Below are 24,769 nucleotides of genomic sequence, written 5' to 3'. Positions count from 1 at the left end.
GAATCTATCAGAGAAAATGTGGGAAAGTAGAGATAATATAACAAGAAACAAGTTTGAGAATATAAGAGAGAGTATTATTTTGATTTTGAAAATAATAACTAAATAGAAAGGGTAACATGGTCAAAATCAAAATGGACATTAAAAAGCTCATTTTTCAAAACGAAGTGAAGACACCTACTATAAATTCTGGCGTATGCAACAGGCTTTCAGTTTACAAGAGCCCCAGCTATAAGTGGGCCTTCAAGATAAATGGGCCACGGTCAAATAAAACGCCGTCGTTTTAGCCCTGCAATATCCTGGGCCTCATACAAATGGTGGGCCTTGAAATTCCTAAAAAGAGATCGCTTTCGACTTTTACCCCAAACCTTCTCTGTTTCTCTCTTCTGTCGACAATGTCTTCGTCTTCTTCTTCCCTCTACCGTCGCCTCCATGGCCTCTTCAACCTCCCTCGATCCTCCGCCACCAAACCCATCAAAACCAACCCCTCGCCTCCCTCCTCAACTGCCGTACCCAAAAAACCCACCGCCGCTGCCGCCTCCTCCTCGCCCGGAAGTCCTCTCACCCTCGAACGCCGTCTCCAAAAGCTCGTCAACAAGTTCATAAAGAACTCCGATTCTGACCGCTTCCGCGCCAGGCATGGTATCTATGACTCCACGGTCCGCCGCCTTGCTGTCCATAAAAGATTCTCCATGATTGAGGATATAATAGAAGCCCAAAAGAAGTACGAGGACATTAGAGATGAAGGGTTCGCAATCCGCCTCATTATGCTCTATGGAAAAGCGGGTATGTTCACTCATGCTCGCAAGTTGTTCGATGAATTGCCTGAACTTAATTGCGAGCGGACTGTGAAGTCCTTTAATGCCCTTTTGGCGTCTTGTGTTAATTCGAAAGAATTTGATCAAGTTGAAACGATTTTTTGGGATGTACCGGAAAAGGTTTCGATAGAACCAAATGTGATCTCGTATAACATTGTTATCAATGCATATTGCGAGATGGACGCCTTGGATAAAGCCTTCTTGTTCTTCAATGACATGGAGAAGAATGGAATGGAGCCAGATTTGGTTACATTCAACACACTTCTAGCTGCATTTTATAGAAAGGGTCAGTTTTTAGATGGGGAAAACATGTGGAATATGTTGGAAAGCAAGAATATGGCTCCTAATCTCATTAGTTATAATGCGAGGTTGCGAGGAATGGTTCAAGAGAATAAGATACAAGAAGGGATCGGGTTGCTGGCAGAAATGGAGGAGAAAGGAATCAAGCCAGACGTGTCCAGCTTCAATGCTATGATCAAAGGTTTTTGTGAAGATGGGAATCTGGAGGAGGCGAAGAAATGGTATTACAAATCGAAGGAGAATGAAGCTACCCCAAATCGATCCACTTACAGGGCACTTCTCCCTCTCCTTTGCGAGCAGGGTGATTCTGATATGGCACTTGAACTGTGCAAGGAGGCCATTGATAATCGTGTAGTTATTAATGTAGCAGAGGTGCAGCGTGTGGTTGATGGGTTGGTTAAGGTTTCCAAGATTGAAGAGGCAGAGGAACTTGTGAAACTGTGCAATTCAAACAATTATTTAAATTTCAAATTGGAATTGCCTCAAACGAGCACTTGAGAGAGTTATTTCTGTGTTACTCCGGCTTCAATTTTATCCTGTTTATCAATTGATCCTTTTTTTTTCCTTTCATTTTCATTGGGAGATTAGATTAACGAAGATTCGAATGTATTTTTCTCGAGCTATTAACTTATTATGGAAACATGAACGAGATTGAGGGGTTTTCTGTTTGAGCCTTGGCATCATTGTCTTTTGTCTCAAGGATTTACAGTCATTTTTAATGCCACTAGAATGAGAAAAGAAGTTAATAAAAGAGTAAATTTCATTCTGGTTTTAATTGTGCTCACAATAAGTATGATACAGTCATAGCAAGATAATTGAGTTTTATGATAATACATTTTCGAATGACAGTGGACCTATATGAAAAAATAATTGAAAAAGGCATTCAATATCTCGCACAATTTGCTTTCAAGGCAGGTTAATCATATAGGCTAAGCAGAAAAGAAGCATAAGATAAGGTTTAACATATCTCAATTTGATACCAACGAATTCAACTTCTTTTCAAAGAGTTTGGCTCGCCGCAAAGCATCTAAGGCCTCAGCTTGCTTTCCCAAACGTTTAAAGTTCACTGCTTTCACCTTTTCTGCCTTGATACGTTCCTCCAGTTGACTTCTTTCTGAGTCTGTATTTTCCTTCTTATCAGTGCTGACCCTTGGAGGCTTTGATACTTCTTGATCCTGAGATTTGCTCGGAGTTGGATCTTCCAAACCAATAGCTCTCAGGGCAGAGAGCAGTTGAGGATCGAGAAAATCCTCAACACTTACATCTCCTGCATGTTCTTCTCCATCTATAGATGATTTTGTGGAGCCAGTTAACTGTTCTAACTGAGTCTCAATTGCCTTGGCCTTTTCAAACTCTGATTCGGCCTCTTGTGTTCGACCCTCTCTACGAAATTTCAATGCCTGTCGCTTGTGCTTGAGTGACTCCTGCTGCAACTTGAAGCGATCACGAGCAGACATTGGTTTCTGTTCCACATTTGATGGGCTAGACTGCTTTCGGTCAGGTGATGGTTTCTGTTCCCCAGTTGATGCGCTAGATTGCTTTCGGTCAGGCGATGGTTTCTGTTCCACGATTGATGGTATATACTCCTTTCGGTCTGGTGATGGTACATTGATGGTGGAAATTGACAAGCTTTTTGAATTAAGTTGAAGCTGACCATTGTTTTCCTCGAGTGATTTCTCCAGAAACTTTGCCTGACGAAGTTCCTCTCGAGCTTCTGACAGTTTTCCCTCCCTCTTCAATGCAAGAGCCTTCTTCTTGCGAGCCAAAACTTCTTGGCGTAGGGAACTTTCGCTGTTCTGAGAAGAGTCCTGAGAAGAGCTGTCTGCTTGACTACGTTGTTTTCCATCATAGTGAACTACATTGTCTTGCTTTCCAATACTGAAATGATCTTTGTTTGGAGCAGTAGAAATTGACTGGAATCCGTACTCTGTGGAAGGGCCAGCATTAGACAAAACATTGGAATGAGGGATTGATAGAGCATCTTTCTGTCCTTTACCTACATGAGGAATCCGATTATTTCCTGTCAAATATGTATTCACATTCACATCGGGTTGATGAGTGCAACTAAAAGCTTCAGCAGTTTTCTTACCTTCCAGAACATTATTTCCACCTGAAGAACCCAATTCTCTAACCGAGGCTTGGCGCTGCTTAGAATTTAAGTGGTCAGACTGGTCAAAATTCTGCAAACGGGAGTGAGCTGAATCACCTTTTGGAAATTTTAATCCCATAGAAAGATCTGGTACTTCGTCCTTCAGACCCACTGCAACTTGTTCTGATCCATTGCTTACCTCCTCCACATCCTGTACATGGTCGTGCATTTCATCTCCTTTCAATGCTTCAAAAACTTTAGACTTGACATCCTCAGTAGCATCAAGCACAACTGTTGGCTTTGGAGCATCCATTTCGCCCATTTCGATCTCCAACATCTTTGCCCTTCTCAAGATTTCTTCAGCATCATCAATGTCTCCGTTCCTTCTAAGGGAGAGTGCCTTTCTCTTCAAATTTAAAATCTCTCTCTGAATTTCACTTCTACTTCGGGGTGCAGCAACATTGATTGAAGAAGATGATTGGTTAACAGTTGGTTTTGCATCCCCTTTAACTGGCTTGACTTGCTCATTTAAAGGTTGAACCTCATCACCATTCCATCCCAAATTCTGTAGAACAGATAGTAAGGTCGGGTCGTTCATATCTTCCTCCGTGACATCACCATCATCACCTTCCTCGACCACCCTTCCAGAAGGGGCTTTGTGAATGTTCTCTACGTTCCCACTAAATTCAGTCCTAATTCTATCCCTATTTTCTATCTCCTCCATCTCTGCCTCTAAGGCTTTTGTCTTTAGCAGCACTTCATCTGCTGCCTCAGTCTCCCCTTGGCGTCTAAGAGTTAGAGCCTTTCTTTTCAAGCCCAAAAGTTCTCTCTGGACTTCGGTCTTTCTTCTTAGTGGCCTAACTGAACTTTTAGGAGCATGATTTTCAGATGACTCACTTGGTTGCACAGGAAGCAAATCATCTTGTTTGGAGGTCTTTGAAGGGACCAATTCATCATCTTTGTCATTCCAACCTAAATTCTTAAGAACGGAAAGATATTCAGGGTCATGCATTTCCTGATCTGTTACATCTACCACTTCCACATCTACCAAATTTCCATTGACGTGCTTAGAGAGCAAATGTGGATCCTTACTACCAAAACCAGCACCCACCTCTGTGCCGTTCCCCCTTGAAGCATCAGCCGCTTGTTCAAGCTGATGCTCTAGGTCCTTGCATTTATTCAATTCTTTTTCTGCCTCATCCAACCTTCCTTCCCTTCTTAAGGCTAGGGCTTTCTTTTTTATAGCAAGAAGCTCCATCTGAATAGCTAATTTATTTTTGGAAGGAAGTTTAGGATTCATGACTTTTGTTGCTTCAACAATGCCACCATCTGAAACAATGCTATCATCTTGAGAGCTAAAGTTTTCGAGGTCTCTCTCAAGCATCTTGGCTTTCTTAAGCTGTTCCATAGCCACTGCAGTATTACCTAAACGCTTTTGATTGAGAGCCTCTCTTTTCAAGGAAATTATTTCACTATTTATCGATTCCCTGGAAACAGACAAGGGTTGGGGCTGAATGCTTTTAATGTTATTCGAATCCTCAGTCCATCCTAATGTTTCTAAGGCAGCAGAAATTTCTGGATCTTCCATGTCCTCATCAGTCACTTCAAAGTTATTGTCAGACATGAAATTATTAGCAGCACCTAAAAGGTTTTCAAGATTGAAATCAAGATTTTCCTTGTATTGAAATGAAATATCTTTGTGTTTATTATCATCCAAACTACGCACCAATGCAGATAGCTCGTCATCTGACTCCTCCTCAGCCCCAGCCAAGAGTTCTTGCTCTTCAAGCTGCTTTTCTAGGACTTTAGCTTTCTTAAGTTCCTCCTTGGCCTCTGCTAGTTTGCCTTCCCGTTTCAACATTAAAGCTTTTCTTTTATGAGCAACAACCTGGGTATTATCAATGCTATGGACACTCTTAGCTTTGTCGCTCTTTTGTACAACTTCCCCAAGAAGAGAAGATAGTTCACCCTCTAAACTCATTGTCGCTGGTTTTTTATCCTCGTCATGAAGATCCATATCAGACCATCCAAGTTCTCTGAGTTCAGCATTAAGGTCATGCTTTTCATTACTACTTTCTGGCCTAGGCATCATTTTCCTACCAGATTCTTTAGAACCACTTAGATCTTGGTCTTCACCGATATTACCAGAAGTTAAAGCTTTTCTTCGGCTTCTTCTCATGGAAATTTCCAAAGCCTCAGCCTTCTGCTCGAGTTCTTTTCCTCTCTTAAAAGCTTTTAATGCTTCCTCAGATTTACCTTCTCCTTTAAGAACTTTATATTTCTTTTTTTCATCTGTAGCCTGCTGGCGCAATTGCTCTGGACTACTAGATTCCATATTATTCTCCAGATGATTAGTAAAACTACCGGATGCTTCTCCTTCCCCATCAAGGTTTAACTCTTGAGTATTTGAACTCTGTACACCACTGCTAGTCCTCCCAATAGTAAAAATATTATTGGCATTTGATTCTTGCACTGAAGATGATGATTCCTTTCTATCACTACCTAGAATCTTGGCTAAAATGTCATCCGCAGGCTTTGTCAACTTCGAGCTACCTGAATGGTAACATAATATATTTTTTTTAACACAAACTGAGAGTGAGAAAACAGAATAAATAATGACAAAAGATGTCAAATAGGGTATTGCAAAACTGCATTCTGCGCCTAATATACCACCAAAAAAGAGAGAGTAATTCATGTCAATGAATTGCACGTACAATGACTAGCAAAATCATAAACTTGTAGAACAATTGACTTCATGATATACCTCTTCCAGTTCTGCTTTTGTGTCCATGCCGAAGCTCAAACCTTGCAGCTTCTTCTAGCTTTTTGCAAGGTTCACATATGCGCACGGGCGAATCACCTTGCCCACGTAAAACCATTCTCTGCTGCGTGCAACTATTGCAAAATATTCCCCCGCACCTCCGACAATGATGCTGAAAACCAGAATGCATACGTATCAAAATAACTAACAAGTGTTATCAGATATCTTAAACAATTTAAACATCCATTATAAATAATTTATATTTCATATCCCGATTCTGAAATTCTTATTAGAATACTCTTGTTCATTAAAAGCCCGTATCCTGATTGAGCAGTCAACTAGATTTCAGCCCTAGTTCTCTTGTCTAACTAAAAGCAAGTCAATCCCTTTACGCTTCTGTACAAAGAAACCGTACATTTTGAGGAACAAAACTTGGCTTCATTATTTTCAGCTAAGAAAATAATAGCAGAAAATTGCACACGCGGAGCAAAATGGAATTGACTAAGATGAAACTATCACGATTACCTACTCAGTGCTTCAAAAGATTAGAAAAGAAGATAATTTAAAGATAAAAGTAATGCAAGACCTTGCGATTGATGAAGGTGAACTGAGAGGAACATCCTTGACAATGAGAAGCATCGACCACCCAATTGTTCCCTCGCAGCGATGGCCTGGCCGGCAATCCGATCTTCTCCAACATCCCGATTACTCGAGAAATTAAAAGGCCAAATGATATGGAATAAATGAATTCAAAGGAAAGATCTGCTTAAAGGCACCGCTTCGAAGATCCACAATCTTCTTTCACAATCGGTATGTGCGTTTTCTAGGACTGGAAGTTGATTGATTTTATAACGATAAACAAGTGGCAATCGGAAGAAGGAAATTGCAGAACAGAGAGGCCATGACGACGACGACTATGGAGCCAAGCCATGGATGAAGTAATTCCGCAAGGTGAAGGACTGGCAACGACATCGTATAGAACATGCCAACATGGTAAATAAGTCCCGTGTTGACGGCTGAGTTGACGGTCGCAATTGACGCCGTTTCGTCGTAGACCCGATGTATCTGGGCCTTGAATATGGGCCTCCACCTTCGCAAATGGCCCACGTGGGAAAGAAAGTCGGTCCAAGCAAGCATTTTTTTTTAAGATCATCTGTTGAATCTACCCCTAATATTAAAGTGGTGAAATATATTTTTCGTCCTAAGATTTGAATTTCGTCCGTAAGATTTGAATTTGATTTTATTGTCCCTGAACTTAAAAAAGCATCACTTTTAGTCCATGAAATTTAAATTGAGTCTTTTGATTTCAAAAATAATATTTTTGATCCAAAAACGTCATTTTATATTATTGAAATCTAAATTTGATCCTTAAGTATCAAAAGTGATAGGTTTGGTTCTTAAAGTTTGAAATTATATTTTAATCGGTCTTTTAGATTTGAGTTTGGTTTCTAATGGACCATTGAATTAAGTGACTGTTAGTTCACCTAACAAAATGATGATGTGACAGTTAACATATCAACTAGAGAACGAAAAATCTCTCAAATAATTCAATATAAACGTTGATAAATCTAGTTAGCTACTGAAAATACTTGTTAATTCATTGTAAATTAAAACATATTGAATTTGAATGATGAACGTAGAGGAAGAGTCGTTGTGCTATTGGAAGAGTGGAAGAAATGAAGTAGAAGAGAAAGGAGGGGAGGAAGAAGAGAAGAGAAAAATACCACTTTAAGGAAAAGAAAATAAAGAATAATAAAATTTGAATACACATATAACCTTCAATTAACATATGTTAGCTAGGGCACATGTCATTTTGTTGGGTCAATTCAGTAACCAATTAAAAATCAAATTCAAATTTAAAGATCAATTAAAAATTAACTTGAATTTTAGAAACCAAACATGTTAATTTTGAAACTAACTAAATTTAAATTTTGAAGTGAATAGATATTTAAGTCCAAACAAGTCTGGACTATGGATGTTCAAAATCAAAATAACCGATTTTATTCTCTCCTCATCAAATCAATCATTTTGCAACTTCTTTATTTTTCAAGTTTATTTCTTAAATAGCTCCATCTCGTAACTTTCCCCAGGAAGTTAATTACTATCATTAAATGACCTCTTTAAATACTAATTACTCCCTCGTTTATTGCCAACCTTTTTCCAATTAACCAAGCTTTTAATTCAATCTTCATTTCACTTGTCTTTTGTGCACAAAATTTAGGCCAACTGCCAAAATTACACATTTCTACCCTACCGTTTGTAAGTTACCACAAAGCAAGGCAGTACAGCTCTAGGATTGAAGACATGAAATTCCTCCGGGTTTGGACTCCGACCTGTTTCCCCACCCGACGAATCCAACCCGGAATTATCATTCGCTTCTTCATCTTTCTCCACGCCTCCGCCATGGATCCTCCCTGCAATTACTCTGCACACCATTAAGGCTCTCCTCAGGCCCTCCTCTTCTTCATTCACCACAATAGATTCCAAGGCTCTTCCACTCGTTGCACAAATAATCGCGCCATTAAACCCATGTCTTAGAACTTGGCAAACTCCACAGCTGTCCAAATCGCATAGAATCTGAGAGCCATCGGCGGCGAGTGGGCAAGCAATTCTTGTGCCATGGAACCCCAAGAGCTCGTTTCCATCGACTAAACAACGTGGGTTTTCCTTCTTCTTCAGTTTTCTTGCTTTGCTTTTCACCACTTCTCTGTGTTCTTCGAACAGAGAGAGAGTTTTCGGCGAGTTACGGACTTTGAAAACCTTCTCGATGTGATGGGGCTTGGACATTGCCCAATTTCTTTGGCAGATTAATTCGATCACTTTCCTGGATGAATCCCCCTGTACTAATTCCTCGACTGCAACATGAAAACTACTCCATTATAATCTAGAATTTGAGAAATAGAACAAGGAATTTAATCTTTCATTACCGGCATGCTTGGAAAGATGATGGGACTCAACAGCATCCGGGTTCTTAAAAACCACACCACATTCTTGGCAAATGGATTCATAACCATTGTTGAATTGATTAATACTGTCGGAAGTTGCAGAGATGGCATGGCCATTTCTTGTATCAGGCTTAATAGGGGCTTTTCCTGGGTGGGAAACAGAGGAATTGTCTGTTTTGATTTGAGCTTCAATTTCATGGATTATGGAGTGGAGAACTTCACTGGTCGCCATTGATCTCGAGCTGGAACCAGGGGATGGCTTCTCCGAGTGTCTTTTGCTTCCACAAATGATGTCTCTGAGGTTAGATTTAGACCTTAAACATCCAGACGGGTCTCGTTCTGTTCTTTCCTTGGCGATTGAATTGCCAATGGCTTCTGGTTCATGAACATCACACAGGAATGATTTGGTGCAGGATAATGATTTCTTCAGAGTGCACCAAACTTCTGGCATTCTACAATTCTGCTCCTCCACTGAAACTCCTCTGGTTTTCAATGGTTTCACCCTTCAGAAAATCTCTTGAATTTGTCTGCCACTGCAGTTTAAAAAGGAAACTAAAACCAATTTTTCTCATCAAAGTCTTTCTGTTTCTGGTACCTTTTTCCCTAATCTTCTGCAAATTCTTTCCTCTCTTGAAACACATACAAAAAAAATTATGTAAAGGAATTAATGGGGTTGGAAGCAGTTTTCTCCGCAAAAGTAATTTGCTTTATTTTGACCCTACATCGTTTCCAACTTTCCTAGTTTGTGGCGTCATTTTCCCTTGATACCTGAAAAATACCATGAAATTTTCTGGAATGAACTCCCGCCGCCATTTTCCCAATACAAGAAACATGATGAGAATAAGGGAATTGGAGGAACAAAGTCAACTACATTACACAGCCGCCACTTTCCTTAAACGACCAAACACATTCCAAACTAGTTGCAGAGATATTTTTCATCATGGGAGGCCAGATGACAGTTCAAACTAGAATCATCAATGGCCGTAAATTGTCTCGAGCAAATTTGAAAACAACATGCCCCGCAGAAAGAAGACAAGAAATGAAAACCAATGATCAGTCACAACAAGAAACTGATGCTTGGCCTTATAAGTAATGTGGATGCGAGGCATTATATTTTCTTATCTACCTATATTTTGAGGGGTGCCGACGCCTACATGTACTTGTTGTCTATTTAATGCATTTGCACCATTGGAAATCAATTGGAGGAATCTCTCTTGACACAAAATCAAACGACTCTCCAACTTGACGCTTTAGTTAGAATTCTCATAAGTTTCATTGATGAGGATCACATCATATGCAGTGGGATGTCTCCCAAAAAAAGCTCTGCTCTTTTAACTGTGTTATATTCCAAAGAGCTTTTTGATGCATTGGAAAGCTTGAAGAGAGTGAGAAAAGAGATGTGAGGAAGTTGCAGAAGGATACTTACTCATCTTGCTCTGCTGGAGATGCCCAACTTTCCTTGCACCCTGTGAAAAGAATCAGCATCTAAAGATAAAAGGAAGACGCAGGAGAAAAAATTTGGAGGAAAAAAGAAGCTTTTACAATGTTGTTACAGCTAAATCCATGGCATCCCGTATGAGTTTATTAGCCTGCAACGCTGGCCTTCCCTTTATTCGTATTCTCTCCTATTCTTCATCTAGCCCACTTATAAAGCTTCCTAGACAAACCATACGGCTCTTGCCTCTGATTCATCCTTCCACTTCTTCCTCCACGTAATCCTATTGAGTTTGTTCCATTTGTTTCTGCAAAAATGCAGAAAACTTATGGTCTTGTAGTCTGCATCTTGGTTATTGTTATGGATGTTACAGCCGGAATACTTGGAATTCAGGCTGAGATAGCTCAAAACAAGGTATGCGCTGGAATGGAAATTATGTACCTGACGTTTTTGTTATAGATTTGAAATTTTTTTCCCCACTTATTTTCTGTGCTTTGTGACAGGTGAACCATTTCAAAATGTGGATATTTGAATGTAAAGACCCCAGCTACAATGCTTTCAAGTTGGGCTTGGCTGCAGCCATACTGCTTGGCCTTGCTCATGCCATTGCCAACTTGTTTGGTGGATGCTTCTGCGTTCGATCGGCTGATGAATACAAAGGATTAACAGCTAACAAGCAATTTGCTGTAGCCTCGCTCGTCTTTGCATGGTAAGTTCTCAAAGTTGCAATTTAGGAGATTCCCCGAGCTAGATTCATCATCTGAAAATTCTCATAAACTGGTGAATCCAAACCTTGTTGACCCCTAACATTTTCGTAACGCTGATTGTATGATATTCTCATCAGGATTGCGCTTCTGCTCGGATTCTCATTGCTTATCTCAGGAGCAATGTATAACACAAGGTCGAGAAAATCGTGCGGTCTAGCTCACAATCGTCTTCTGTCTATAGGGGGGATTGTTTGCTTCATACACGGCTTGTTTGTAGTTGCTTATTATATTACTGCCACGGCAGGACTCAGGGAGGAGACAAAGCCACCGCCGCCACAACAGGGAAACCCTGCTGGAGCTACAGGCCACGTTTAGCTTGATGATCTTCTTCATGTTATCCAAAGAAAATGCATAAACTTTACATTTTTTTTTCCAGTTCTTACAGCCGTAGGATTTTGTCAAATTGACTGCTTTCAACTTAGCATGTTACTTCATGTCTAGTACTCCAAAATTTGGAAATAGCTCTTATAAAAAAAAATTTATTCCTCTTGTTCTGAGTGTGAGTAAATATATGCCTAACTTGATTGGGTGGACTCCGAAGCTTTTATAAGAGAAAATGTAGTAGTAGTATGCGACTTGGACATGGGGTTAAAAACTATAGGGACTTTATGAACAAAATTTTGTTTGGATGATAAATTCTTTAAAGTTATTTTAAAACTCGAGAAGAACCTTCCTGTAACCATGTTCTATAGAATTATATGTACATATTTTTTCGAAAGCCCAAAGTTGTGGAGGGTGAGAATGAGATCATAATAATCTGCAAACAGTAAAAAAGAATTTGATCAGACAGTTCTAGAAAACTATTCTAAAACAAACGCACCCATTCAGCACCTAACTGAACAATTCATCCAAAACAAGAAAAGAGAACCGTAATTTACACCTCCATCGAGTTCTTGCCTCAAATTAAACTTCGGGAATCTCATAATATTCACCATCTTTAATTTCCAAACCCCGCCAAGAAAATAAACATTCTACAAGCATATTATAACTACCCAAAAACCAGTAATGACAGAAGATACCTGATTAACCAAGGTGAAGAAATTATAAAGCAGATGTTCTTAGGAGAAAAACAGAAAAGTTCAAACAATATCAGTAGAAATGACATGAACACCAAATATATATAGAGCAAGGATTCTCAAACAGAAGTAGAGATTTAATTTAAACATGGTCTGTAGAAGTTACCCTAACATCTAGAGGATATTCATAAAATCAGACAACCTACAAGTATAACAATCAGTAAACCCTAGACAAAACAAGAACAAACACCTTGAACAAAATTCAGCTCTAAATTATCAACCTGGGAACTCATGGTTTTATACTTATCCAATGTCCAAAACGGAAAACCCTTACTTGTTGGACGACTTGTACGCCTCAAGTATCAACTTTGCCTGGTCCCGAATCAACTCCGTCCGCTTCAGAAAGAGTTCCAGTTCCGCCAGGTGCACTTTCTTCCACTCCTCCTCCAGCTCTGTTCTCTTTGATTGCCCTATTAACTCTAGTCCTGGCTTCAGAAAACTTTCCGGCAAGCCAACAGCACCCAAAGCCCTTTCGAATGCAACAAAACCATTCAAGCAGCCTGAAGGAATTTCGTTATCATCAATTTTCATCTTATCATCTTCCTTAGGGGCATCTGGAGAAGGAAGCAACTCAGCTTTCAGTGAAGCCAGTGACCTACTGGTGCTACCTCTTTGATTCTTCTTAGGAGTGCCGTTAGCATTAGGCTTGGGCTGCTCCACAATGGGAGTCCGAGCAGTCCCTTCACCGCCCCATATTTTCTTTGACAGTTCAAAGCCTTTCTGCTCGTGGGGCTTCGTGAATGTTGGATCTGCACCCTTCTTCCCTCTATCGGCATTGTTCCTATATTTCTTCTTCAGTCGACGAATCTTATCCATTAATTGGGCCCTGGTTACGTCGACGTGAAGAGATTTCTTGATGAAATCATGAAATGCATTCATATCTAGGGCTGGATCAGCACCTTTCTTGGTTGAATAATCAATCATGCCGTTCAGTATAGCTATCTCATCGTCCTCACTCCATAGTCGCTGAAACAGCTTCTTGGATTCGTCGACGGATTTCTTGGAATCGTCTTCCGCAACTACGCTGTCATCTGCGTCAGCCTCAGAACTCTTCTTTGCCCGTTTTGCATCTTTCGTCGTCTCACTAGGCCGCTTCAAAGCCGACCTCGCAGGCGTAGCTGACGTAGAAGGCTTGGATCTGGGCTTCTTCACCTTCGGAGTCTCTTCCATTGGCTTAGTGGCGATCGGCTTCACATTCCGTCCGGACTCAGAATCCGAATCGGAATCGGATCCGGAGCCGCTCTCCGAGGAAGAAGACTGAGCCTGAGAGTTAGTAGGTAAATCAGACTTCTTCGGAGCGGCTTTTTTCTCCACCGCTGGAGTAGAAGGTAGAGCAGAAGACTTCTTGGTTTTCGGAGCTTGAGTTTCTTCTTCATCCTCTTCTTCTTCAGAGGAAGATCCATCTCTGGAGACGCCTTCCTCTTCCTCGCCAGATGAGGTTTCTTCTTCCTCAGAGGAAGACGCTGCCGGTGGCTCATCCAACGGTGACGGACGTTTCGGAGCCATAATCGCAGACGGAGATCGGGGTTTCTTTCACAAGCTAGGGTTTGATCAGAAACAAAGAGACTGCGCAACAAATTCGGGGTGGTCGTAGTCAAAACCCAAGAAGTGGGCAATTGGACCCTAGATCGGACGGTACTCAATTTATGACCGTCGGATTAGAAGAATCTCTTTAGCAGTGGCAGTGTCAACCCCATTAAAAAGGATGATTTTTAAGAACCTGACCTGAGTATAGTTTTGTTATTTAAAAAAAAAAAAAACAGTTCAGCATATATTTTTCATAAAAAAACAACACTAATTTTCTAAAATCATAGTAAACTTTTTGTCTCGTCACTTATATACTATTTTTTTATTGTTAATAAAATGTATCATTGACATACTAAATAAATATAAAGTATATTATTGATATATCATTTATGTGATTTTTTTTTTATAAATATAGGGATCAAACTCATGATGTTTTGATTGGATATATATATCTATTACTGTTGAACTTGTTCACTTTGACATACCATTTACGTAATAAAGTATATCGTTGTACCAATATATCACTCACATACTATTTTTATGTCATTTATAAAGTCTATTAATAAAATACTAATATAAAATATATCACAAATATAATATTTTTGTCTTATTAAGACAAAACCACCACTGTTATACTATTTTCATATATTAATAGAATATATCACTAATAAATCCAATAGCAAGCATTTCACATATATAAGTTCTCATATTTATTTCATTTTTTATAACAAATTTTATCATGTAAATTTGTAATTATATGCCAAAGCGACTATAACTTAGTGGTAATTGACATATATCTCTGACGATCAGGTCACACGGTTTCATAAAACCATACGATTTTCCCGATCTAAATAAAACAGGTTTTACATGAATAAGATTTGACTCAGCATGTTCTATTCGATACGGGTAGGAAAATAACCCAACTCTGCTAAAACTGGTAATTTAACATATCAACATCATGGATAAAAATAGTGATATGGATTTATAATTTATTTAAAAGTGTGCAAAATTTTTATTGATTAATTCAAATAAAAATTTGAGCTTTTATATGATTTTTCATATAATTCATAATTTTATCAACCTTAACATTTGCATTAACATCTTTCATCCTATCATGCGGATATGACATTGTATATAGTAGTTTAAACATTATCTTCTTCAAAGAAATGTATGATGCTTTTATTTAACTATTTTTAGTTTCGATTTTATGCCGTATTAACTAATATGGTAACACATAGTTATATATTACAATTATTTGTTTATTAATGAGAAAGTATCGAAAACATAGTAAAAATTCCACACAAAGGCCTCAGTTTACCACCATCATTGAAAACAGCAAAAGAAGTCAAAATTCCATTAAAGAGAAAGAGGTTGATTATTCGCTGGAATTCAAGTCAACTTTTTCTTTCTTTGTTTTCTGCAGGGCTTGAAGTCAACTCGATAAAACAATATATAACGAATTAAATATGACAACAAAAAGAGGTTAATTACTCTCAATTCTCTCCTCTGTCTTCCTGGATCTCAGAAAGATGTAGATGCAGATCATCAAAACCCAGCAAGAAACTACCGATAGAACCATTATGATCACAATATGAACTCTGGTCTTCACATTCTTCTTCCCTGCAAAAACCAACGTTACATCCACAATTCACATTCCTCAGAGAAGAAAAACAAATGGAAAACACACCTACAGCCCGAGATGTCGTATCGGTCGAGGAGGGAGTGGATATCGCCATCGGCTGCCAAGTTGGTGGCGGCATTGGCCTGTCATCAGTAACAGTGTGTAGAGAACCACCTATAGAAGCTTTACTTTTCAAACTACTTAACAAGATTCTTAGCCTTGAAATGAACTCATTTGTGTTCGATATGTTTCTCGACGACCAAAACCTGATCACTGGACTAGTGTCCATTTGATCAGACAAGGATCGACTTGAGTAGTGTAAGGAGCAATTTTCACACCAACTGATTGCTTCTTTCTGGTGAGGACAGAGCTTTGTGAGCAGATGAACAGAGTCGTTGAGGCAGTTTTGACAAGCATCAAGCTTTATGTCTGCTCCACAAAGACCAACTGCATTGGCTGCGTCTGAGCTTTGTCCATAAGAGAATCTGTAAAAGCCATAGTCGAGTTCTTTGTCGGTGGCGATGGAGGAGAGGACACGGTCAAGGTTGGTCTTGAAGGTACTGTTGGCTGTGAAGCTACCGGTGTCATATATGCATAAGTGAGAGATGAAGCTTGGCTGGGCACTAGCTTTGGCCATCAATATCAGAAGAGTGGGGAGAAGATAGAATGCCATGGTTGTTTGGCTTTCATCTTCTCCCAAGTCCTTCCCCATTATATATCAGATTCATTTTCAGTTTGATATTTGCATGATTATTGTTATTAATGAAAGTTCATAATTGTCACAGAACCACGTTGAGTTATTCTTGACAGCAAACCATCAGTTTAGATAATAGTGGGGAAATTGGAAAAAGTACACAACAATTCTAAATTAAAACAATCATGAAGTTCAGAATATTCAAATCGAAAATAGAAAAAAGAATAAGCTACATGCACATATGCAGATAAAAAGAAGATCAGTATTGCCTGTTTACACCAATGTTAATTTTAGGTTGTTACCTCCATCCCAAGAAACTAGTAAGCTTTTAACATCAATGAGTTGCAGGCTGGTTTAGTGATTCTTCTTCTTCTTCAATATAAGTGCTCTCAGATCGGCTGTGCTGCGACCCTTCTGTGTAATCGAAATGTTGTGGCAAGTTTGAGGTATTGCTCTGCAGTAAAAATCCAGGCCGCAGAGGTACAGGAAGAGTCAAGGAGTAGCTATTGAGCATGAGAACAACTGAAGCCATGGTTGGTCTGCCATCTACATTTTCTTGAACACACGGTAACCCGAGATGGATGCATCTCACGATTTCATCACTGCAAGTTCTGGCCAATATTGGGTCTATGATGCTTGTGAATGTCCCTTCCATCCAATTTTTCCATGTCTGCATAGGCAAGTTTGTGTTAAACTTTGTAAGATAAGGTCATATCTTTTAAAAATATTCATACTTACATAGCTTAGAAGATGCTCTGTATTTTCCCCATCTTGAAAGCAGTTGTTCTTTTGGCCGCTAATGATCTCTAAGAGAAGCACACCGAAACTAAACACATTGGATTTCACTGAAAAATGTCCGTATATTGCATACTCTGGGGCCATATATCCACTTGAAACAAGAAAGATTAAGTTTAATATTTGTCTCAATCTCCTAAGACAGCATTTAGAAAATGCAGGAAGTGAATAATAATACGTTACTATGTTCTAAAACTTACTATGTTCCCTTAATTTTGCTCGTATCACCTTGAGAATGATTGAATGAACACAGCCTTGCCATTCCAAAATCAGTGATTTTTGGATTTAGCTCTGCATCTAATAAGATATTACTAGCTTTAAGATCATGATGGATGACTTTAAATCGAGAATCTTCATGTAGATACATGAGGCCGCGGCTGATGCCTACAATAATTTTGAAGTATATGACTGCTTTTAGCTAAACAGCCTTGAGAATGTGAACAAACTTTTAACTAGATCGGAAGTTTATGAAATGAAGCATGAGAACATAGAACACAGTTTAGATAAATACCAAATATGAATCGATCTAGGCTTGAGTTAAGTAAAAACTCGTAGATGAGAATCCTTTCGTTTCTCTCAAAGCAAAAGCCAAGAAGTCGAACCAGATTTCGGTGTTGCAGCTTAGCAACCAATATAACTTCATTCTTAAATTCTAAGTCTCCCTGTTGAGAACCTCGAGATAGCCTTTTCACAGCCACTTCTTGTCCATTAGAAAGCTTACCCTGAAGATACATAAACAAGAGACTCTTAGAAGTCGTCTACCCTGATGAGAAAAAATGCAAGACTGAAAAGAAACAATATGAAAAGGAAAAAAATGCAAGACTTTGATATTTTAAAATTCTTCTCTTTCATTCAATTACCTTATAAACAATACCGAATCCACCTTGTCCAAGTACGTTTTCAGTAGAAAAGTCATCTGTTGCATCTCTGATCGTCTTGAAGTCATATTGCAAGAAGTTAATGGGGTCATCATCACTAGCTTCACAAGTAGTGTAGTGACATGAGAATTAGCAATTTAGCAAAAATTCACTCTTTCAAGAGGATAATTATAAAAAAAGAAAAGGCTTTGAAGAAATTATATGATCCTTACTCTCAAGTTTTCCCCTCAACTTCCTGGATCTCAAAAAGGTGTAGATGCTCATGGCTAAAACCAAAAGAGCCACAAATGGGAGAACAATTATGATGGCCATTTGTGTTGTGTTGTTCTTCTTTCCTTTGGAGGAAAAAAATAAAAATAAAGACACATCTTATTCATCTAAGTTCTTGAACAAATATTAAAAGTATTAAACTTAGTATCAAAATGTAAAATCAGTTCAGAGGAATTTCTACGTGTAGATCGCTTAATCCTAGAAACATGAGAAAAATGAAACTATTGTATTAACAAGAACAAAGGGAACATAACCATTAACCATACCCTCGGAATACATGGTATTGGTTGGAGTGAATGCTAGAGGTGGTGGTGGCGAATCGGCAGAAGGGTCAAAGAAGCGGGAGAAGTCATATCTTACGTTACAGCTGGGCGTATAAACTCTTAGACCATCACTACAACATGGTGGGATTAATTTAAACGCTGAATCTAAGCAGGCATCACATTGTAGCTGAGACAAATCAGGTGTGCACTGTATAAGAGCATATATCCTCCCAGACTGTCCAACAGTTGGTGTATCTCCAGCAGCATACTTCTGTAAAGAACCACCTGAAGAAGCCTTATTTTTCAAGGTGTCAAGTAATGCCATAAGATTCCACAGTTTTTCCTGCGTTACGTTGCGTATGGACCATGCCAAGAGTCTTGGATTATTTTCAACCACACCAAATATGGTGCGACTTGAATATCGTAACATGCAGTTATCATACCACCCAATTGCTTCTTTCTGCGTAGGACATAGCTGTGTGAGAAAATATATAGAGTCATCAAGGCAGCTTCTACAAACATCAGGCTTCACATCGCCTCGGCAGAGCCCAATGGCATTGACTAAGTCTGAGTTTTGACCGTAGGAAAAATTGTAAAAGCCTTTGCCAGTATCTTTGGCAGTGGAAATGAAGGAGAGGACATGATCGACATTGATCTTGTAGGTGCTGTTGCTGGTGTAGTTCCCCATGACATAAAGGCAAGAATGGTAGACGAACATTGGCTGGGCGGTGCAAACTCTGGTAAAGAAAAGCAAAGTAAGAGCAAGAAAAAATGCCATATACTGTTGGGAATAACAACAGAAGAATTACAAAAAAACCATGACAGGAGTTCCCCTTTTAAGTTGAATCTATCAAATATTTAAATATGAGTCGTTAGGACTTTGAATGATCATATTAAATGTATGTTTATTTTTTGACCAAGAAGGTACGACTCTAAGCCTTAACTGCTGATCTTTTGCTTTGACTTTCCTTTATTTGTATAGAAGTTTTATTGTATGAAATACATTATATTTATGAATTCTGAATAGAGTACAGCGTCCGCCATTTTCAGTCAACATAATGAATTTCAGGTGGAATTCCCAGCAAACTTAGCGAGTTCGGTTTTTCTTAAACTAAGGTTGCAATTTAACAAAAGATATAATAATAGGATTATTTACCATGCAAATGTTTATACTAAAAAGAGTGCGCACACGGAGCTAATGGATAATCGTTAATCTTCATACAATATTGGATAGAAAATCTTCATTGTTAATCTTTTCAACCATCACAACGGAGCTAATTGGTAGGATGAGAGTCCGTTTTGCTGCAAATTGTTGAAAATTCCAAATGACCATATGGTTAGGAATTGATCTTCTGGAAGCCTTCCTGCAAAGAATAAAATGTCAAAGTTAAATGATTCCAGTCAATTTCATTGAACAGAATGTCTTTGGTTCTCATGATCTATTGTCTCTGAACTTGCCATCATGGCATAGTTATTTGAGCTACCCAAAACAACAGTACGATTCATTTCAGCTAGATGCAATTTCTTTCAACCTTCCTCCAGCATTTTTTTTCTCTCTTTAATTTCACAATCTAACTCAATTCAGGAACTTTTTGGCGAACACTACATGTGACATTAAATGGGTAATATTTCTTCTCGACTCGAAGAAACTAATAAATTAAATTAGTAATGATTACATTGAACATCATGAGATGCATTCATATCCAAAACTAGGTCGTCACCTTTCTTGGCTATATCATCAATCATGTCACTTGGTATAGCTATACCGTCGTCGTCACTCCATGGCTGCTGGAACAGTTTCTTCAGTTCGTCAATAGATTTCTATGGTTCATGGTAGAAATAGTGGAGCCCTTTCAAGAAACTGAATGGCCGTGAATAACATTCTACAGAGAATCATACAAAGGATTGTTGGATCATAAAGTTGATATATTATGTGGTGCATCGAAAATAAGATAAATGAAAATAGGGGAAAGGATCTACTTGAATAATTTAAGGATAAATTTTCATCCCAGCTGATTGCTTCTTTATGGTTAGGACAGAGCTCTGCGAGAAGGCGAATAGAGTCATTGAGGCAGCTTCCACAACATCAAGCTTGACGTCCACTCTACATAGACCAATGGTATTTGGCTACTTTCTCCGCAAGAGAATCTGTGAAAGCCATAGTTGACTTGTTTTCTGGCAGCTATGGAGGAGAGAGCACGGTCGAGGTTGGTCTTGTAGGTGCTGTTGGCTGTGAAGTTACTAGTGTCGTATATGCAGAAATGCTGAATGACTGGGCTCTAGCTTTGTCAATGAATAACAAAAGAGCGAGGAGAAGATAAAAGGCCATGGCTGCTTGGCATTGATCTTCTCCTCAGTCCTTCCCTTTCTTTGTATCCGACTCATTTTGAGTTTTATATTTGACTATTGTTAGTGAAAATTCGTAATTGTCATATCACAACATTGAGTTACTCTTGACAGAAAACCATCAGTTTAAATTATGGTAGGGGAATTGGATAATGTACTTAACACTTATAACTTAAAACAATCATGAAGTTCAGAATATTCAATTGCAAATAGAAGAAAATAAGTTACATGCACATATCCAGATAAAAAGAAGATCAGTGTTGACTGTTTACACCAATGTTAATTTCAGGTTGTTACCTCCATCCCGAGACACTAGGAAGCTTTGAACATCAATGAGCTGAATACTGGTATAGTGATTCTTCTTCTTCAATATAAATGCTCTCAGATCGGCTGGGCTGTGACCCTTCTGTGTAATCGAAATGTTGTGGCAAGTTTGAGGTATTGCTCTGCAGAAAAAATCCAGGCCGAGAAGGTACAGGAAGAGTCAAGGAGTTGCTATTGAGCATGAGAACAACTGAAGCCATGGTTGGTCTGCTAGCTACATTTTCTTGAACACAGAGTAACCCCAGATGGATGCATTTCACGATTTCATCAATGCAAGTTCTAGCCAATATTGGGTCAATGATGTTTGTGACCGTCCCTTCCATCCAGTTTTTCCATGTCTGCATTGGCAAGTTTGCGTTAAACTTTGAAAGAGAAGGACATATCTTTTAAAGATATTCATACTTACATAGGTCAGAAGGTGCTCTGTATTTTCCCCATCTTGAAAGCAGCTATTCTTTTGGCCACTAATGATCTCTAGGAGAAGCACACCAAAACTAAATACATCCGATTTCACTGAAAAATGTCCATATAATGCGTACTCTGGGGCCATATATCCACTTGAAAAAGAAAACATTAAGTTTAATATAGTCTCAATCTTCCAAGACAACCTAAATTTTTGTAGAAATGCAAAAAATGAATGATAATTAGAATTGTTTTCTAAAACTTACTATGTTCCCTTAATTCTACTTGTATCACCATGAGATTGGTTGATCGAACACAACCTTGCCATTCCAAAATCAGTAATTTTTGGATTTAGCTCTGCATCTAATAAGATATTACTAGATTTAAGATCCTGATGAATGACCTTAAATCGAGAATCTTCGTGCAGATACATGAGGCCGCGACTGATGCCCACTATAATTTTGTACCGTCTCAGCCAGTCCAAATATTGGCGCTGGATTGGATCTACATTTTCATTTAAGTATATGACTGCTTTTAGCTGAAGGGCATTGAATGTGTACAAACTTCTAACCAGATTGAAAGTTTATGAAATGAAGCCTGAGAACATAGAACAAAGGGTAGACAAGTACCAAATATGAAACGATCTAAGCTTGAATTAACTAAAAACTCATAGATGAGGAGCCTTTCATTTCTCTCGAAGCAAAAGCCAAGAAGCCGAACCAAATTCCGATGCTGCAGCTTAGCAACCAATAAAACTTCGTTCTTAAATTCTGAATCTCCCTGTTGAGAACCTCGAGCTAACCTTTTCACAGCCACTTCTAGTCCATTGAAAAGCTTACCCTGATGATATTTAAACGAGTGCAAAATTCTTAGAGGGTCTACCCTAATGGAACAAAATGCTAGACTTTAAGACTTTAAGATTGTTCATTCCCGTTCAATTACCTTATAAACGAGACCGAATCCACCTTGTCCAAGTTTATTTGAAATAGAAAAATCATTCGTTGCGTCTCTGATCGTCTTGAAGTCATATTGCAAGAGGTTAATGGGGCTAATTTCATCGTCACTAGCTTCACAAGTAGTGAATTTGTACATGAGAATTAACAATTCAGCAGAAATTCACTCTTTCAAGAAGGTAATTATACAAATAAGAAATTGAAAACATTAGGCTTTGGAGAAAATGATATGATCTTACTCTCAAGTCTTTCCCTCAACTTCCTGGATCTCAAAAAGGCATAGATGCCGGTGGCTAATACCAAAAGTGCCGTGAATGGGAGGACTACTATGATGACCATTTTTTTTGTGTTGTTCTTCTTTCCTTAAAAAGAGGGAAAAGAAAAAGAGACATCTCATTCTGCGAAGTTCCTGAACTATGTATCAAAAACAGTAAGATTTTCATTTTGAGAATGTATAGTATTTAAAAGAATAACTGGAACATACCATTAGCCATACCCTCGGTAGATATGGTATGAGTTGAAGGAGTGAATACTAGCGCGGGTGGTGGCGAATAATCAGAAAGGTCAAAGAAGCGAGACGTGTCATATCTAAAGTTGCAGCTCGGTAAAAAAGATCTCAAACCTTTCCTACAACATGGTGGGGTTGCTTTAAATGCTGTATCTAAGCAGACATCACATTGTGATTGGGACAAGTCAGGCGTGCACTGCAGAAGTGCATATATCCTCCCCAACCCTGGTCCAAGTATATATCCAGCTGCATACTTCTTTAAAGAACCACCAGAAGAAGCATTCTTTTTCAAGCCATCAAACAATGTCCGCAGGTTCTGGCTGAACAGATCATCCTGTGCTACATTGTTGCTTGGCAACAACATTAGTAATTTGGGGTCAACTTCCATTGCACCAAATATTGGGCGATTTGAATAGCGTAACATACAGTTATCATACCACCCAATAGCTTCTTTTTGCTTAGGGCAATTCTGCTTGAGAACATATATAGAGTCATTGAGGCAGTTTCGACAAACATCAGGATCCACATCGCCTCGGCAGAGACCAATAGCATTGGCTGAGTCTGAGCTTTGACCATAGGAAAAATTGTAAAAGCCATTGCCAGTATCTTTGGTAGTGGTAATGAAGGACAGGACATGATCGAGGTTGGCCTTATAGGTGCTGTTGCTGGTGAAGCTCCCACCGCTATTCCCGCAGACATGGTAGAGAAAGGCTGGCTGGGAGGTGCAAACTCTGACAAAGAAAAACAAGGCAAGAGGAAGAAAGAATGCCATATACTGTTGGTAAAAGCAACAGAAGAAATACAAAAAGAAAACCGCAACAGGAGCTTCCATTTTAAGTTAAAATCTATCAAATATTTAAATATTGGCCGTTGGGACTTTTAATGATCATATTGAAAGTCGTTGGTTTATTTTCTCTGACCAAGAAGATACGAATTTAAGCTTAACTATTGATCTTTGGCTTTGACTTTCCTTTATTTTGATACAATTTTTATTCTATGCAAAACATTATTTATGAATTCTGAATTAGAGTATAACATCCGCCGTTAACAGTCAACTAAATTGCAGGTTGAATTTCTGGTTCTGGCCAATTTAGCAAGTTCGGTTTTTCTTAAACTACAGTTATATAATAACATGAATCTTTAATAACAGGGTTATTTATCCACGTAAATATTTAGACTACCAAGGACAGTGCGTACAAGGAGAGAAGCATTTTGGATTCGTTGTATATTTAAGAACCTAATAACCATTGGAAAGATACAGGGCTGCTAGAATACGTACTAAAATTCTTCATTTTGAAGCTTTTCAACCAGCACAACTGAACCAATTGGCAAGATGAGAGTCTGATTTGCTGCAAATTGTAGTACTGAAAATTTCAAATGACCATATGGTTAGAAATTGATCTTACTTGAAAGTTGAACCTTCCTGTAACAAGAAAATGTCAAAGTCAATCAGTCTAGTCACTTTCATAGAATAATATGATATCCCTGAACTTATCATTCTTTGAGCAACCAGAAACCAGATTACGATTCATTTCAGCAAGATGCAATTTCTTCCAACCATCCTGCAGCCCTGTTCTCATGGATTTCACAATCAACTGGAATCCTGGCTTCAGAATGTCCGGAGAAGAAAAAAGCTTAGCTTTCCATGAACGCAGTGGAGTCCTAAATCTTCTCGACTCGACGAAACTTATAAATTAAGTTCGTCAATGGATTTCTTCGGTTCGTGCCCATGAAACAACGTTTTACAGAGAATCGTTTTGGAGCACAAAATTGGTACATTATGGGGTGGATTGAAAGAAGATAAAAGACTATTATTATTATTATTATTGACGGTAATTTGTCTCAAATCCACTTCGAGTTATTCTTAACTGCAGACCATTATTGGAAAAATGCAAGTAATACTTCTTAATTGAAGCAATGATGAAATTCAGAATATTCAAATTACAAATAGAAGGAAAAGGGCTAAGTTACATTACATGGACCAAGATCAGTATTGTCAT

General features: G+C 38.6%; 8 protein-coding genes across 11 annotated transcripts; 2 read left to right on the top strand and 6 right to left on the bottom strand.

The window, feature by feature from the left end:
* The first annotated feature begins 340 nt into the window (after positions 1 to 340).
* On the top strand, positions 341 to 1,786 carry LOC111012472 (pentatricopeptide repeat-containing protein At3g13150-like). Its single transcript, XM_022286639.2, has one exon. The coding sequence runs from the start codon at positions 393 to 395 to the stop codon at positions 1,611 to 1,613; it is 1,221 nt and encodes a 406-aa protein (XP_022142331.1). The 5' UTR covers positions 341 to 392; the 3' UTR covers positions 1,614 to 1,786.
* A 71-nt stretch (positions 1,787 to 1,857) lies between these two features.
* On the bottom strand, positions 1,858 to 6,944 carry LOC111012486 (phosphoinositide binding protein). 4 transcript variants are annotated; one of them, XM_088122402.1, is made up of 4 exons: positions 6,552 to 6,944; positions 5,969 to 6,137; positions 3,205 to 5,865; positions 1,858 to 3,111 (listed from the first exon to the last, which is right to left on the bottom strand). In XM_088122402.1, the coding sequence occupies exons 1-4, from the start codon at positions 6,663 to 6,665 to the stop codon at positions 2,084 to 2,086; spliced, it is 3,972 nt and encodes a 1,323-aa protein (XP_087978528.1). In that variant the 5' UTR covers positions 6,666 to 6,944; the 3' UTR covers positions 1,858 to 2,083. The 4 variants fall into 4 exon arrangements, with proteins under 4 accessions (XP_087978528.1, XP_022142344.1, XP_087978525.1 ...); XM_022286652.2 differs by having other exon boundaries at positions 3,205 to 5,757; XM_088122399.1 differs by having other exon boundaries at positions 1,858 to 5,865.
* Positions 6,945 to 8,084: 1,140 nt separating this feature from the next.
* Positions 8,085 to 10,631, bottom strand: LOC111012495 (uncharacterized). Its single transcript, XM_022286664.2, has 2 exons — positions 8,893 to 10,631; positions 8,085 to 8,820 (listed from the first exon to the last, which is right to left on the bottom strand). Exons 1-2 carry the CDS (start codon positions 9,359 to 9,361, stop codon positions 8,216 to 8,218), a joined length of 1,074 nt encoding a protein of 357 aa, XP_022142356.1. The 5' UTR covers positions 9,362 to 10,631; the 3' UTR covers positions 8,085 to 8,215.
* Positions 10,627 to 11,601, top strand: LOC111012499 (protein DESIGUAL 2). Its single transcript, XM_022286669.2, has 3 exons — positions 10,627 to 10,759; positions 10,849 to 11,054; positions 11,190 to 11,601. The coding sequence occupies exons 1-3, from the start codon at positions 10,661 to 10,663 to the stop codon at positions 11,425 to 11,427; spliced, it is 543 nt and encodes a 180-aa protein (XP_022142361.1). The 5' UTR covers positions 10,627 to 10,660; the 3' UTR covers positions 11,428 to 11,601.
* Positions 11,602 to 12,211: 610 nt separating this feature from the next.
* On the bottom strand, positions 12,212 to 13,793 carry LOC111012492 (GLABROUS1 enhancer-binding protein-like). Its single transcript, XM_022286662.2, has one exon. It carries the CDS (start codon positions 13,692 to 13,694, stop codon positions 12,459 to 12,461), a length of 1,236 nt encoding a protein of 411 aa, XP_022142354.1. The 5' UTR covers positions 13,695 to 13,793; the 3' UTR covers positions 12,212 to 12,458.
* Positions 13,794 to 15,020: 1,227 nt separating this feature from the next.
* On the bottom strand, positions 15,021 to 16,059 carry LOC111012496 (cysteine-rich receptor-like protein kinase 26). Its single transcript, XM_022286665.2, has 2 exons — positions 15,403 to 16,059; positions 15,021 to 15,335 (listed from the first exon to the last, which is right to left on the bottom strand). The coding sequence occupies exons 1-2, from the start codon at positions 16,046 to 16,048 to the stop codon at positions 15,199 to 15,201; spliced, it is 783 nt and encodes a 260-aa protein (XP_022142357.1). The 5' UTR covers positions 16,049 to 16,059; the 3' UTR covers positions 15,021 to 15,198.
* A 99-nt stretch (positions 16,060 to 16,158) lies between these two features.
* LOC111012491 (cysteine-rich receptor-like protein kinase 29) lies at positions 16,159 to 18,987 on the bottom strand. Its single transcript, XM_022286659.2, has 7 exons — positions 18,240 to 18,987; positions 17,916 to 18,038; positions 17,686 to 17,804; positions 17,337 to 17,547; positions 17,026 to 17,209; positions 16,769 to 16,919; positions 16,159 to 16,700 (listed from the first exon to the last, which is right to left on the bottom strand). Exons 1-7 carry the CDS (start codon positions 18,952 to 18,954, stop codon positions 16,365 to 16,367), a joined length of 1,839 nt encoding a protein of 612 aa, XP_022142351.2. The 5' UTR covers positions 18,955 to 18,987; the 3' UTR covers positions 16,159 to 16,364.
* Positions 18,988 to 20,689: 1,702 nt separating this feature from the next.
* Positions 20,690 to 24,009, bottom strand: LOC111012489 (cysteine-rich receptor-like protein kinase 26). The gene is made up of 7 exons (XM_022286654.2): positions 22,746 to 24,009; positions 22,501 to 22,623; positions 22,251 to 22,375; positions 21,938 to 22,148; positions 21,575 to 21,812; positions 21,313 to 21,463; positions 20,690 to 21,244 (listed from the first exon to the last, which is right to left on the bottom strand). The coding sequence occupies exons 1-7, from the start codon at positions 23,599 to 23,601 to the stop codon at positions 20,912 to 20,914; spliced, it is 2,037 nt and encodes a 678-aa protein (XP_022142346.2). The 5' UTR covers positions 23,602 to 24,009; the 3' UTR covers positions 20,690 to 20,911.
* Positions 24,010 to 24,769: the final 760 nt, after the last annotated feature.

Source organism: Momordica charantia (assembly GCF_013281855.1).
Source record: "Momordica charantia cultivar OHB3-1 chromosome 1 unlocalized genomic scaffold, Mcharantia_2.0 BLBB01000001.1, whole genome shotgun sequence".
Lineage (NCBI taxonomy): Eukaryota > Viridiplantae > Streptophyta > Magnoliopsida > Cucurbitales > Cucurbitaceae > Momordica > Momordica charantia.
The sequence above is the reverse complement of the archived record's forward strand: the minus strand, read 5'-3'. Positions and strand labels throughout refer to the sequence as shown.

What these genes read in the sequence shown, in the direction of transcription:
- LOC111012492 (XM_022286662.2), bottom strand. Translation starts at nt 13,694, where the DNA reads ATGGCTCCGAAACGTCCGTCACCGTTGGATGAGCCACCGGCAGCGTCT.
- LOC111012499 (XM_022286669.2), top strand. Translation starts at nt 10,661, where the DNA reads ATGCAGAAAACTTATGGTCTTGTAGTCTGCATCTTGGTTATTGTTATG. An exon ending in CTGAGATAGCTCAAAACAAG is followed by an intron (nt 10,760 to 10,848) that starts GTATGCGCTGGA and finishes GCTTTGTGACAG; the next exon opens with GTGAACCATTTCAAAATGTG. An exon ending in GCCTCGCTCGTCTTTGCATG is followed by an intron (nt 11,055 to 11,189) that starts GTAAGTTCTCAA and finishes TATTCTCATCAG; the next exon opens with GATTGCGCTTCTGCTCGGAT.
- LOC111012489 (XM_022286654.2), bottom strand. Translation starts at nt 23,601, where the DNA reads ATGGAAGCTCCTGTTGCGGTTTTCTTTTTGTATTTCTTCTGTTGCTTT. An exon ending in GTTGAGGGAAAGACTTGAGA is followed by an intron (nt 22,376 to 22,500) that starts GTAAGATCATAT and finishes CTACTTGTGAAG; the next exon opens with CTAGTGACGATGAAATTAGC. An exon ending in CTTAGATCGTTTCATATTTG is followed by an intron (nt 21,813 to 21,937) that starts GTACTTGTCTAC and finishes ATGAAAATGTAG; the next exon opens with ATCCAATCCAGCGCCAATAT.
- LOC111012496 (XM_022286665.2), bottom strand. Translation starts at nt 16,048, where the DNA reads ATGGGGAAGGACTTGGGAGAAGATGAAAGCCAAACAACCATGGCATTC. An exon ending in TACGACATCTCGGGCTGTAG is followed by an intron (nt 15,336 to 15,402) that starts GTGTGTTTTCCA and finishes TGGTTTTTGCAG; the next exon opens with GGAAGAAGAATGTGAAGACC.
- LOC111012472 (XM_022286639.2), top strand. Translation starts at nt 393, where the DNA reads ATGTCTTCGTCTTCTTCTTCCCTCTACCGTCGCCTCCATGGCCTCTTC.
- LOC111012491 (XM_022286659.2), bottom strand. Translation starts at nt 18,954, where the DNA reads ATGTTCGTCTACCATTCTTGCCTTTATGTCATGGGGAACTACACCAGC. An exon ending in GATTCGGTATTGTTTATAAG is followed by an intron (nt 17,548 to 17,685) that starts GTAATTGAATGA and finishes ATGTATCTTCAG; the next exon opens with GGTAAGCTTTCTAATGGACA. An exon ending in CCTAGATCGATTCATATTTG is followed by an intron (nt 17,210 to 17,336) that starts GTATTTATCTAA and finishes AAATTATTGTAG; the next exon opens with GCATCAGCCGCGGCCTCATG.
- LOC111012495 (XM_022286664.2), bottom strand. Translation starts at nt 9,361, where the DNA reads ATGCCAGAAGTTTGGTGCACTCTGAAGAAATCATTATCCTGCACCAAA. An exon ending in TCATCTTTCCAAGCATGCCG is followed by an intron (nt 8,821 to 8,892) that starts GTAATGAAAGAT and finishes TTCATGTTGCAG; the next exon opens with TCGAGGAATTAGTACAGGGG.
- LOC111012486 (XM_088122399.1), bottom strand. Translation starts at nt 6,665, where the DNA reads ATGTTGGAGAAGATCGGATTGCCGGCCAGGCCATCGCTGCGAGGGAAC. An exon ending in TCACCTTCATCAATCGCAAG is followed by an intron (nt 6,138 to 6,551) that starts GTCTTGCATTAC and finishes TCTGGTTTTCAG; the next exon opens with CATCATTGTCGGAGGTGCGG. An exon ending in CAAAAGCAGAACTGGAAGAG is followed by an intron (nt 5,866 to 5,968) that starts GTATATCATGAA and finishes GTGGTATATTAG; the next exon opens with GCGCAGAATGCAGTTTTGCA.